At 40.7% G+C, this 13,258-nt stretch overlaps 1 protein-coding gene across 3 annotated transcripts in view; it reads left to right on the forward strand.

Annotated features, from left to right (window-relative positions):
• The window catches only part of CPQ (carboxypeptidase Q), a 346,647-nt gene that overhangs the window by 304,638 nt on the left and 28,751 nt on the right, over positions 1-13,258 (forward strand). Inside the window, exon 7 of one of the 3 annotated variants that reach the window (XM_034668346.1) lies at positions 4,698-4,864. The exons of the other annotated variants lie outside the window; for them this stretch is intronic. Coding sequence (XP_034524237.1) covers positions 4,698-4,849 — 152 coding nt within the window. The 3' untranslated portion in view covers positions 4,850-4,864. Of the gene's footprint in view, positions 1-4,697; positions 4,865-13,258 lie in introns of those variants that run through there. 3 annotated transcript variants of the gene reach the window in all.

The following is a 13,258-nucleotide window of genomic DNA, read 5'->3' on the forward strand; positions in this document are numbered from 1 at the left end:
GGAGTCAGTCACAGACAAGACAGTCTCTACTCTCAAGATATGTAGTATAGTGGGGGCCAGTCCTACAATGTCATGTCCTAACATCAACTCCAAAAGGCCTTCTCCAGTACCTTTCTCCCTTTCAGACTGCTTCTAGGTTCTTGAGAGAGAAGGCATATTCCCCTCTCTACACCAGCTCTAGACATTAGCTCTCTGCAGAAAATTTTCCTTGTTTCTCCAGGGTCACTATGTTTTCAGAGACCTTTGAGAAACATCCCTAGAATTAATTTTGAGAGATACATCTAGATAGCATTATCCAGTGCCATAACCCTGCTTATTACTAAGACTCTCTTTAGATTGTTTTCTAAGGTATGACACAAATTCACAGTGTTCTTTGGCACAAGGTGAGCTCTTATGCTATGTGAATGGATCTCTCTGTCCTCTGGAGGAAGTTTGATCTTAGGTCTTTAGAAGACTTGGCAAGAGTCCCAAGTTTCCCTTCACCTGACCTCAAATAGGGAAAGGAGGTATTTATGCAAATTGGGTCCTAGAAACAGCCTTTGGTATGTCATAATTCCTCAAGGGAGACATGCAAACTAAACTCTATAATAACGTGGGGTTTTGTGTGCGAGTGTACAAAATTCAGAGAGAAATTTTGTGCAGGAGACTGCCTTAGGCCTGTTAAATATAAGTTTAATTTAACACAGAAACCAAGTATTTTTAAACCAGGTTTTTAAAACACCCAAGATGCCAAATTTCCTAAGATGAATTCTCTGGAAGAAGTCCTAAAACTTACTCTCTGATCACTTCCTATCAGACTTGGATGGGAAAGGTGCTGTGTTTTGGTGAGTTCAACTCCACCCTTATTCATTTTGGTTATAGTAAAAAGTCTTAAAATATTTTTTCTGAGCAAGTGGTTTTTCCTAGTTCTAAATTCTCACCACCCCTGAAATGTTACAAGAGCAGCTCTGGTTGTCCTCAAGGAAAAGATCAAAGGAAGGAAAAACATATTAATGAGCACAATAATTCAAAACCTCTTAAAATGTTGTTCCCAAGTGTGCTGGGTCTTTCAGGCATATCCCTGAGAAATGGGTATTTTGGATCTTGCACAGGAAACCAATCCCCAGGCATTTCCTCCTTACAATTCCTTTACAAGTTCCCTCTTAGAGAATTCCAAAAGTTCCTTACTCAATGGTAATGTAGATTTCCCAAGGGTAGAAAATTAAGGGAGAATGGAGTGAGTTGGTATATCAAGTAAGTTTACCTGTCTAGTGCCCTGACATTAGCTACCATACTTACACCACCAGGGCACCACTTTATTAATTTCGTGATAAGCTATACAGCATTGAAATTACATCGTTCCTTCATAGACAGAGAAAACACAAGTGTGGTTACCATTGCAAAGGATCTTAAAATCTAGATGTGAATGGTAAAGCAGGAACCCCACAAGAGGAAGCCTTACTCAGTATGGGATCTCTAGAGCCTAAACACTACTTGGCATATTGTAGATCCTCAAGAATTATTTGTTGGGTGAATGGACATCAAACAGCATCGAGGAATATATCAATAAATATTAAAAATGTAAGAGTTCAGAAAGAATGGCGAAGATGTATGAAGATGGCCCACTTGAGCAGAGCCGTGAGGAGTTATAGCTTTCAAACAGGTGGAGGCGAGGGGGAGGCAGACCAGGCCAGGAAAAAGTAGAGAGGAGCTGCAGAGGAGGGAGTTATCGTGGTGCAGTAGGCAAATGGGTTTAACTCGGGCCAGAGAATCGTATGGTGATGTAACAGAAAGCAGGCAGATCAGGGATGGGAGTATGGACTTCATCACACTATTTGGATTTGTGTCCTAGCTCTGCCATTTGTCCAGTAACCTCAGTTAATATCTCTAATTTGGGAATAATACTATAGGATAGATATTAAATAAAAATCAAGGAGATACGATAGGTAAAAAAGTTGCACCCTTGAGCTATTTAAAAGATAGTATTATTATTATTATTACCATTATTATTACTATTGATGAAAACAATATCCAGGGTAGCCTTTTGATTCTGGTGGTTTTCTTGGAGTGGGAAATGGTTCACAGAATGGCCCTACCATGTGTGCCTGGGAAGAACAGGTAAAAAGGTGAAAACTAGCGATTGCTTATTGAGTAATTTCTTTTTTTTTAAAGATTTTATTTATTTATTTGACAGAGATAGAGACAGCCATCTAGAGAGGGAACACAAGCAGGGGGAGTGGGAGAGGAAGAAGCAGGCTCATAGCAGAGGAGCCTGATGTGGGGCTCGATCCCATAACGCCGGGATCACACCCTGAGCCGAAGGCAGACGCTTAACCACTGTGCCACCCAGGCACCCCTGAGTAATTTCAAAACAAGTGAAAAAATTCTTTTAAGATTCCCAGGGAAGTTTTAGAAGTGATTTTAAAGTTAAATTTGTAATTGATTTAAATTATTATGAATTGTACGCATTCATTTCACAGAATTATTATGTGGGAAGTAAAGGTCCATTCATTCACTGACTTGATAAAGAAACTTGATTAGAGTAATACCCAACCACACTTGTGTTGTTAAGGAATGTTAGAGCTTTATTGTTGTTAATGGTTCTTGGTGCGTGTAAAGTTCCTTATCTTCAGAGATTGACAGACATCGATTTGAACTTCTTTTCAAATACATTCTTAAATTAAAGTCATTGTTTTTTAGTATGCTTTGAAGTGAAAAGTAAGATTTGCTGTTTGTCAGTTAAAGAAACTATTGAAGAAGCAGAAGTGAAAATTGCATAGTCATAGAATATAGTTTTAGAGATGATGGCGTGTTCTTAAAACAAATCTGGGCAGTGCGCTCTGCCAGCACTCCTACAACTCCCCTATTCTGAGTCCGAAGCTGACATTACCAATCAATCACACGTTCCTTCCAGCTGAGTCTGATTTGGCCATTAGTTCTCTTTGCCATATAGGGTTCTAGAAGCCAATACCAGGAGGTCAGAGTTGGCACAGGCAAAATGAAAACAACTATCCTGGAGTAAAGGATGGCTTTACCGAGTTTCAAATAAAGAAACCCCCTCATTACTGTTAATGGCCTGCAAGTGCATAAACGTGTATACGTGATTAAAGTACATAGATGCAAGGCTTACGTGAAAGTAATGTCTCAGCCTCCCTTCCCACATATTGCTTTCTTCACTGACTTAGCCCTTCATTATTTCATTATTTATTCATTTGGTGATTCATATTCTCTCTCTCTCTCTTTACTGATAGTTCATCTTGTATTAGCTATTAAAGAAGAGGTATATAAAACCTACTTCCTGCTCTTCTATCTAGCTATGTGAACCCGTCAAATCCTGCTCCCTTTTAGAATCAGTGTGATCACTTGAGCTTTTTGTTTGTTTTAAAAATTAAAGTGCACTCAAACTGAAAACAAAAGTAAGAAGGATGTGTTTCTTTCTGGGTTTTCAAAGCCATTCCTGGAGGAATGTCTTGTTGCCTCGATTCTGCTAGAACCTAGAGGCTAAGAAGACCTCAGAAACAAAAACACCTAATTACTAAATTATCCTGGTCCAATCAGCAGTACTGTTTGAGTTCAGCTGCCCTTTCCCAGAAACATGGAGGGGAACAGGGAAGAGGCTTTGTGGCGGGGAAAGTGGTGGGGACAGGGTTCAGCAGCAGCGCTGTGCATGGGGCTGTTTCTCTCTGCTCAGCATGTAATTGAAGGCCAGCTGCTCTGCAACACTGGTGTTAAGTGTCCTTTCACTTGCCTCTTTTACTCACAGTCTCAAGGACTCAGATTTGGGTGTTTTTATTAGGAACATGATTTGGGGGATCAGAAGAACCGAGTTCAGGTATTAGCTGTGCCATTTGAAGCAAGTTCTGAACCTCCCTAAATCTCAGCTTCCTCGTCTGTAACGTGAGGAGATTACAGTGTTCCTCAAAAGGGCTCCTGGGGGAATGAAGCTAAATGGTCCAATAAAGTGCCCTGTGCTCTGCATAGATATTGTGAGGGTGGAATGAAGATTATCTGCTGGTATGCTGTTATTATCCCCAGCACTGCTTTGCTGACGGTGTTAGTGTCCTGTTGCCCCTGTTACAGACTGCCACAAATTTAGTAGCTTAACACAACACAGATGTGTTCTTCTACAGTTCTGTAGATTCCAATCCAGAAGTCAGTTTCACTGGGCTGAAGTTAAGGTGTTAGCAGGGATGGTCCTTCTGGAGGATCTGGGGGGAAAAACACATTTCCTTACCTTTTTTGGCTCCTATTGCCTTGTGGCCCCTTCCTCCATCTGCAAAGCACATCAGTCTAATCCCTGCCTTCCTATCACATTGCCTTCTTCCCTGGCTCCTTCTATGTCCTTCTTATAAGGACCCTCATGATTACATTGGATCCACCCAGGTAATCCAATATAATCTCCCCTTCTCGGGATTCTGAACTCAATCACATCTGCAAAGTTCCCTTTGCCATATAAAGTAACATTCTTTACTTAAAGTTCTGGGGACTAGAATGTGGACATATTGAGGGCTGTTGTTCGACCTGCCCCACTGACTAATCAGGTTACTGAACATCATTGAGCTGATTTGTTACATGTTGCTATGATGCAGGGTGGTGAGTGTGAACTCTGAGGACATGAGAGCTTGAGATACTAACTGAACAAACCATTCAGAAAACTCAGGAATGTTTTCTGTAACATCCATTCTCCCCTTTTACTTCTGTCTTATCTCTACCGACAGAAGAAAGGAAGATGCAATTCAAATATGTAAAGAAAGAGAGCAGCGTGATGGCCCTGGGTTCACTGTCGAAATCTGCAGCATGGCAGAATTCTGCTGGCTGCATCACCTGGTGTTGTATTCCCCAGAAGACATACCCTGAGACAAGGATTTGAGGCAGGTAATTTATTCAAAAGGTGAATCCAGGAAGCACTGATGGGGAGTGAGGAAATGAGTCAGAGACTAGAAGGAAGCTAAGAAGCAATGTGTTGTTAGCTTGTGAGCTTCTGGGTGAACTCTGGGATCTGGGAAACAGTAGAACACGCTTGGAGGTAGCCAGCCTGGAGGGGGAAGCTTTCATCATTAGCCAAGGGGTGATGCCAGGGCCATTATCTCCAGGACTTCTAGTCTGCTCCTCTCCCTAGGGGAATGTTTGTAGTAGGATGCCAACAACTAGTGAGGAATACTGAGTGTGATGGGGCCATAAATGGGGCACTGACCACATCTGCTGGCATGACCTCTCTGAACGTTTGTCCCTCCTCTGAAAACTGAGGACAGCACCATTTACTTTGCAGGGATTTTGTGAAAATTAGCAACCCTGTGTTTTTTTTTTTTAAAGATTTTATTTATTTATTCGACAGAGATAGAGACAGCCAGCGAGAGAGGGAACACAACCAGGGGGAGTGGGAGAGGAAGAAGCAGGCTCCCAGGGGAGGAGCCTGATGTGGGGGCTCGATCCCACAACGCCGGGATCACGCCCTGAGCCGAAGGCAGATGCCCAACCGCTGTGCCACCCAGGCGCCCCAGCAACCCTGTGTTAAAGCACCTAGTAGTAGGTATGGCACATGATAATCGGACAACAACTGGTAACTCTTAAATAATGATACTATTTCCCTTTAGTTTCTGCTTATGAAGTGCATTTGTACTTGGGAAGATCCTTCAGTGATTTCTGAGCCCCAGTTTTTTCTCTCTAAAATCAGAAAGGAGGGTAAATGTTAGAGTTTACCATCTTTATGCATCGCCAGGATTTGTGATCTGATTCTGGTTTGGTTTTCCCTGTCCTTTGACACTGAAATTTCCCTCTGGCCTCTGTGGTTGTGATTGTCAACTGACCCGGACTAATTTAGTCATGGGTGACCCTTAGGGTCTCTTGGTAAGTCATGGTAACCTCTGGAGAGTTTTGAGGTAAAGGTTTCCTACTTAGTTAATAACTTCACTACTAGATTATAATGAACAGAAATCTCAGGCAAATATTACCAAATATAAAATATCTACTCGGTAAACATTTATTAGCAAGTAAACACACACACACACAGAGTTCATATGGCCAGTTCTATAAACTTGAGTATGTTCTAGCTTTCTACTTTGAGGTGTTTTGACCCCCAGTTTGCACAAAATATTCACTGAGGGCCATCATGAAGATTCCAGGGGGTAGGATCTGGTCACCCTTGTGGCTGATATCATCAGGGACCCGGATCTTCCAGTGCTCCTGGCTGGGCATAGGACAATTTAGGGATTTAGCCAAAACTGTCATCCCTGAGGCTAAAGGATACAGGCCTAGTTGGATTCTTATGTCTTTATGAAGCAAGTGTGGGGAGTATGCCTAAAATATTTCTGCCAATCCACATATAAATATAACAAATGCTTTTGATTTCACTAATGAGAGCCCATTTCTAACAGTTACCAAGCTACATAACAGATTACTAATTTCATCAATTAAAAAAACCCATTAGTGACTTTCAGTTATGTTAATTGGCAAAGCATTGCTTGTGGATTGAGATGCAGAAAACGCAGACCTGAGTGCGGTAGCTAACTGGAAAGACCATGCCTGCGTTGTGCTTTCTTGATTACAATGAAGGCAGTAACTGGTTATAGCTTACCCTGAGTAATGGCCACGTATGATCACACCGCACATGCTGACCTATATCCTTTTGTTGTAGTAAAATATAAGTAACATAAAACTTATCCTTTCAACCATTTTTAAGTGTACTGTTCTGTGGAATTTACATTGTCATCCATCACCACCATCCAACTCCAGAACCGTTTCATCTTCCCAAACCAAAACTTTGAACTGTGTCCCCATAAAACAATAATAACAGTAACTCCCCATTTCTCCACAACCACCATGCCTCTTTCTGTGTGTGTGAATTTGACAACTCCAGGACTTTCATGTAAGTGGAATCATACAATATTTTTCTTTTTGCGTCTGCCTGATTTTACTTGGCAAAATGTCTTTAAGTTTCACTTATCTTGGAGTATGTGCCAGAACTTCATTTCTTTTTAAGGCTGAATAATACTCCATTGTGTATATATATACCATGCTTTATCTGTTTATCTCTCAATGGACATTTGAATTGGTTCCACCTCTGGCTATTGTGAATAATGCTGCTGTGAACATTGGTGGACAAGTCTATCCTGAAGTATCTGAAAGGAAATTATAGACATAACAATCTGCTACTTTTATCAGGAACCTAAGGAACTAAGCAGATAATACAGGCAGAATATTGCCTAATCCTTAGTTTTATTGCAGTTTAGTAAAGCACTTGTAACTTCTTCACTAGTACAACAGAAAACATTGGTTTTAGGGATCTTCAAAATAAGATTTTGGAAGAAAACAGTTTGAAACTCCTGATTTGGTATCGTAAGATTGATTTTATATTTCATTTCCAAAATAGCTTTTAAAATATCATTCACTCTATGGTTACTTAATTTCCTATATCATACTTTCATTCTACCAAAACCACATAAGTTTCAGTTATTTGGTAATTTTGTTTGGTTTCCAGGATGCAGTTGCATAAAACCTTATATTCTGTGACTACAACTTTTTCATCTGTGAATGATAAAATGTTCCCTCGTCTTCCTCACCATTGGTACAGTGCAATACTTTATAGATATATATATATTAGAGACTTCCTCTGCAAGACCATGGGTGTGGAGGGCATCTGTCCTGAATTCTGATGATAGCCACAAATGAACCAAGTTGGTTACTTATTGGCAGAGACTAGAGATTTGGATTCCATGCAGGAGAGGTTGTTCATTTTCCTAATTTATGTGCATGAGTATATGTGTTTTTAAAATCAGGAAAACCACAGATTAGACATTGTGCTTCCTTATAGAGTGTGCCTGCCAGAAAGCACCTGTCCAGACTTCTGGATCTTTCCTTAATATGCTGGGAAAGTGGTGGGTTTCCTTAATGATGAGTTCCTGGGTTCTGCCTCTAATTCTTCCAATGATAGACTGCAAGGCCTTGGAAAAGTTGGGCTTTGATTTGATCATTTATTCATTAACACATTTTCATCAAGTACCTATGAGTCAGACACTCTGCCAAGTATTTAGGAGATCTTGGTGAATGAGACAAAGTTCCCTATTCTCATAGCACTCAGATTCCAGATCTGTTCTTAATATGGTGGCTACTAGCCACATGCGGTTATTTAAATTAAAATATAAATTTAAATTAATTAAAATTAAAAATTCAAGTATTTAGTTTCACTATCCACATTTGAAGTACTCGATAGGCACATGTGGCTTGTGGCTACTGTATCGGACAATGCAGACATAGAATATTTCCATCATTGAGGAAAACTATTGGGTGATGGTATGGGAAGGACAAATAATAAATAAGCAAACTACAGAATGTTAGAAAGTGGCAAGTGCTATGGAAAAGAGAAAGATAGAGAAGAGTAAGGGGAATTAGGAGTGCCAGAGGTGGATGGAGACAGGTTGTGGTATTAAACAGGGTGGTCAGGATAAATATTTCTGAGAAGACAAGATTTAAACTGATTTGAAGGAGGATGTTAGTTAAACATAACTGGGGAAGGAGCATTCTAGCAGATTGCTAGAGCAACATGCCAAGTCAGGAACATGCTTGGCATGTTCCAGGTACTGTAAGAGACCAGTGTGGCTGGAGCTGAAGGAGCAAGGGAGAGAAGGCGAGTGAGATCAGAGTAACAGGGACTAGAGAATATAGGGCTTTGAATAGTAGTTATGACTTTGGCTTTGACTCTTAGTGAAATAGGGAAACCATTGCAGGGTCTTGAGCAGAATGACATGGTTTGTCATATTTGAATGGTATCACAATGGTGTCTTAATTGAGAACAGACCAAAAGAGACCTGTGAGAAACCTATTGCAGTAGTCCAGGCAAGAGGTGACAGGAGCTTGGACCAAGGTGTACTAGCAATGGAAATAGTGAGAAATGGTCCTATTGAGGATATATTTTGAATGTAGAGCTCATATGATTTCTTGATAGATTGCCAAGAATAAAAGATGATTCCAAAAGACTCCAAGTTTTTTGGTTGAAGCAATTGGGAGCTGGAGTTGGCATAAACTGGGATGCGGAAGGCTGTGATTAGAACAGGTTTGGGAAGGGAGGAGTTCATTTGGGAAATGTGAAGTCTGAGATACCTATTAGACATCCAAGTGGAAATTTCAGATAGAGAGTATGAAGCTAAGGAAGAGGTAGGCTGGAGAAGTCATTTGGGAATTGTCAACAACATAGCCATGCACTAGATGGATCATAAGGGAGTGAATATAGAGAAAAGGAGAGGTTCAAGGACTGAGACCTGGCAATTCTGGCATTAGGAGGTTGGAGATAAGATAAAAGGAGGAAGCAACTAAGAGGTAAGAAAGAAGACACTAAGGTAGGAAGTAAACCACAGAGAGTGAAACCCTTGAAGACAAGGGAAGAAAGTACATTGAGGAGGAGGGAATGATCTGTGTGTCACATGCTGCTGGAACATCAAATAAAATGAGGATTGAGAGCCAATCAGTGGATTTTACAAAGTGAATTATGGGTGACCTTGACAAGAACAGTTTTAATAGATGGTGAAAAGCAAATGCATGGTGCAATAGACTGTGGTGATACAAGTGTGTTTAAGAGAGAACAGGAGGAGAGAAATTGGAGCTATTGACTATAGACCATTCTTTATTGGAATTTTACCACAAAGCAGAATATTTTTTAAAGTAATCCTTTTTAGGTTATTAAGGTAGTGGTGTACCCTTAATATTTATGGGGTCCAGGGAAAAAACAAATGGAGGCCTACATTCAATATTTTCAGTATGTAAAATTTAAATATTAAGGTGAAAAAACTGTTAAATAAGATGTGTTCCTTCTATTATATTACAAATATACTTTCCTAAGAACCCGGAAAATCAGACTCAGATATAGACTTCTTGGGCTTTGGAGTTCATGACATTGCTTGATAGCACAGGGAAAGGGCCTGCAGACCACACGCCTTCACTTCCAATCCCCAACTCAGTCCCATACTATGAGGGGCTTTGTGTGCTTGGGTAGGGACACCTCAACCTTCATGTCCAAGCTCTGGCCACACACCCACAAATGGCTATCCCTGGAATATCAGTGGAGCCTAGGAGTGTGTAAATGAGCAGCATGGTCTGCCTTAGGGAAGATGGACCCAGTGCAGCGGACTGTGAACACCCTGTAAGGGTCTAAGGGCCATGTGGGCAGAGAACTCTGGGGTGTGGGGGGCCCAGAGTGTGGTCTACAATGCAGAGACCATCAGCTCTGGGTAAGCACTTCTTATCCCAAAAGATTCCTCACCCCACAGGGAGATGTGTGGCTGGAGAAGGACTAGAATGTGGCCTTTGAAACATGAGCCAAAGGCAAGGAACCTCCAATGTGTTCTCTGAGCTTGTGGGGAAATGGAGTAGAGAAAAAGATTTTTGAGCTAGAGAAATAACATGTTTATTTGCTTGTGAGAACAGTCCAGTGGAGAGGGAGGAAATAGATGATGTGGAAGAGAAAAGTGTGACTAAAGGATTTCTCTAAGTAGGCAAAAGGGGAGAGGATCCAGTGCACAAGTATGGAAGTAGGCTGTGGGATAAGCTTGATTAGTGCTTCAGTGGTCACAGGCAGGAAGGCACGGTGTGTGATGCTGATGAAGGAGTAGATGTGGTGGGAGATGAAGTCCTCATCTCTTTAATCAGTGCTCATTTCTAGAAGATCCCTGATTAGGAATGCCTTGCCAGAGTGCTATTGCAGGTCAAAGTTGGCTTCTTTTGTTGTTGTTAATTTAATTTCTATTTAAAGACTCGCTGGTGATTCACTGTTTTTTAGTACATTAAGTATTTATATTCCACATTGTATAGCTCTTGACTTGCATAATTTTTTCATGAGGAAATCGAGGCCCAGACAGGCAGTATTTTGTCAAGAGACACACAATCAGTAAGCGGTAGAAACAGTTCTGCCATTTCCTTCTGACTCATGATAAACCAAAAAGCTCCCACTGGCCTTTTGAATATACTTTTTGATATAGGAGTCTGGGAGTCCCTAAATAAGAATTTTGATTTTTAAAAGCTTGAAGAAGTTTTTCTAATTAAGAAAATGAAAAAATTGGAAAGATGAATAAGAACAAAAAAACCCCTCCTTTCTTCTCATAAATTTTATTTTTTTTAAGTGTCAAAACATGATGCTTCTTTTCAGATACTGAAACCTATGACATTTTGTGCCCTTTGCCTAATGCAATCATTTTCTGAATAGTCAGGTGATTTCAGCAATTACTTTTGTGCACCCAAATCCTACCCCAACTGAAAGGAAGGCTGTGGAGAGGGGCACTGGTGTAAGGCTCCTCATTTGTAAAATGAAGTTAAAAACCACTTTTGTGTTACTCACAGAGAATTGATTAAGATCAATTTTAAAACATACCTTCAAATATCTTTAATTTCATAGAATAAACAGAGTTAAATACAGCAATTAATATAGTATTTAAAATAGTACTTTGTAACCAAAGCTCAGGTCACCTTCCAGTTCACCTAGGGAGAAAGAAACTTGTCAGTGGGGACACTCCACCACATTTTCTCAAGGACTTCAGTCTTTTGCTCAGTCCCTCACTACAAGTCTTCTGCTATCATCCGTAGTGAATCCAACTTCCAGTGCTGAATGTCATCACATTCAGCCCATCCATCAGTGTACCTTGGAACTCATCGTCCTTCAGAACTACTCTCCTTCAAACGTCTTGAGCCATAAAACAACCTTTACTGAAGAAACTACCTTGTACTTACCAAGATTCTTATGCCTCCTGAACCTGCTCCTCTCCTTCCTGACTTCCAGACCCTTGACCTTTTTGTAATCCCCATTGGCCCTGCCCCATCTCATCCCCACCTCCAGCCATGACCCATTTCAAATATGTTCTCAATAGCCACCATGTGCTTTCATTCTTCATGACTTGCCAGTCCCCAGCTGGGTAATTATCTCCCTCATCAACCCATGCTATATAACTCTCAGAATTTTTCCATTCCTCTCAGGAAAATCCCCTTTCAAATTCTCTATAGCACCCTGTTCTGAACCTTATTCATGCCCCCCAAGCTCCAGCCCTACCTCTGTCACTTTCTTTCTTTTTTTTTTAAGATTTTATTTATTTATTTGAGACAGAGAGAGAGAGAGAATAAGCACAAGCCAGGGAAGGGGCAGAGGGAGAGGAAGAAGCAGACTCCCCACTGAGCTGGGAGCCTGACTTGGAGTTCAATCCAAGGACACTGAGATCATGACCTGAGCCAAAGGCAGACACTTAACCGACTGAGCCACCTAGGCGCCCTTCTGTCACTTTCAATGATGATCTCTCCTCCCACCATATTGAGACATTAGAAGACATTAACCATTACAAGCTCATGATTTTCTTCTCCCTGACCTTCACAATTTTGCTCACCCCTCCACCTTCCCTCCTGACAGAGAGGTCACAGGTTCCCTCATCTTTCTAAGTGTGAATTATCCATGTCTATCAGAACTTTACTCTATAAATGATCTCCTCTCTTCAATATTTCTTCCTCTGTGATTCTGCCCTTTGGCCTACAAACAAGCTATGAACAAATAAAAAAAAAAAAAGAAAGAAAAATATTCCCTAGGCTTTTTAATCCCTTTAAGTTATTATTCTTCCTGCCTTGTCTTTGTTGGTGAATCTTATGGGAAATGTAGTCAGTACTTTCTGCTCCTACTACCCCCACCCACAGCATACCTTTCATGGCCAACATAGCCCTTCCTGAGACCCACAATACAACTCCCACCTCCTAACCCTTTACCTCTGTTTCATCTCTCTGGATTGCCTTTCCCCCAGCCATTCTTTGAGGGTCACTCCCTATGAAGCCTGATCTAGGTAGCATTTCCATGAAGCCATGCTGTCCTTTACCCAAATCCTATATTTTTTTCATGGTTTTACTATAATTGACATATACAGTAAACTGCACCCAGTTTGATAAGTTTTGATATAATCATGTACACCTGGGTAACCACCACCCAAATCAAGATATTACATTTTCATCACCCGAGTTTCCTCATTCCCCTTTCCAGTCAACCCTCAACCTCACTCCCATCTCCAGAGACATCCACTATTCTGATTTCTACCACCAGAGGTTAGTTTTGCCCATGCTTGAACTTTACATAAATGAAATAAAACACAGGGTATTGCACCATATATTTCTTTAGCACTACATCCTGTCTTTGAACTTCATCCATGTTGTTGGCCTTATCAGTTCATCGTTTTTGATTGCTGAGTATTTTCCATTATGTAAATATACCACAATTTGTTTATCCATTTTCCTGTTAAATACACATTTAGCTTTTTTTTCCCAGGTT

This window comes from Ailuropoda melanoleuca, chromosome 9 (genome assembly GCF_002007445.2).
Source record: "Ailuropoda melanoleuca isolate Jingjing chromosome 9, ASM200744v2, whole genome shotgun sequence".
NCBI lineage: Eukaryota > Metazoa > Chordata > Mammalia > Carnivora > Ursidae > Ailuropoda > Ailuropoda melanoleuca.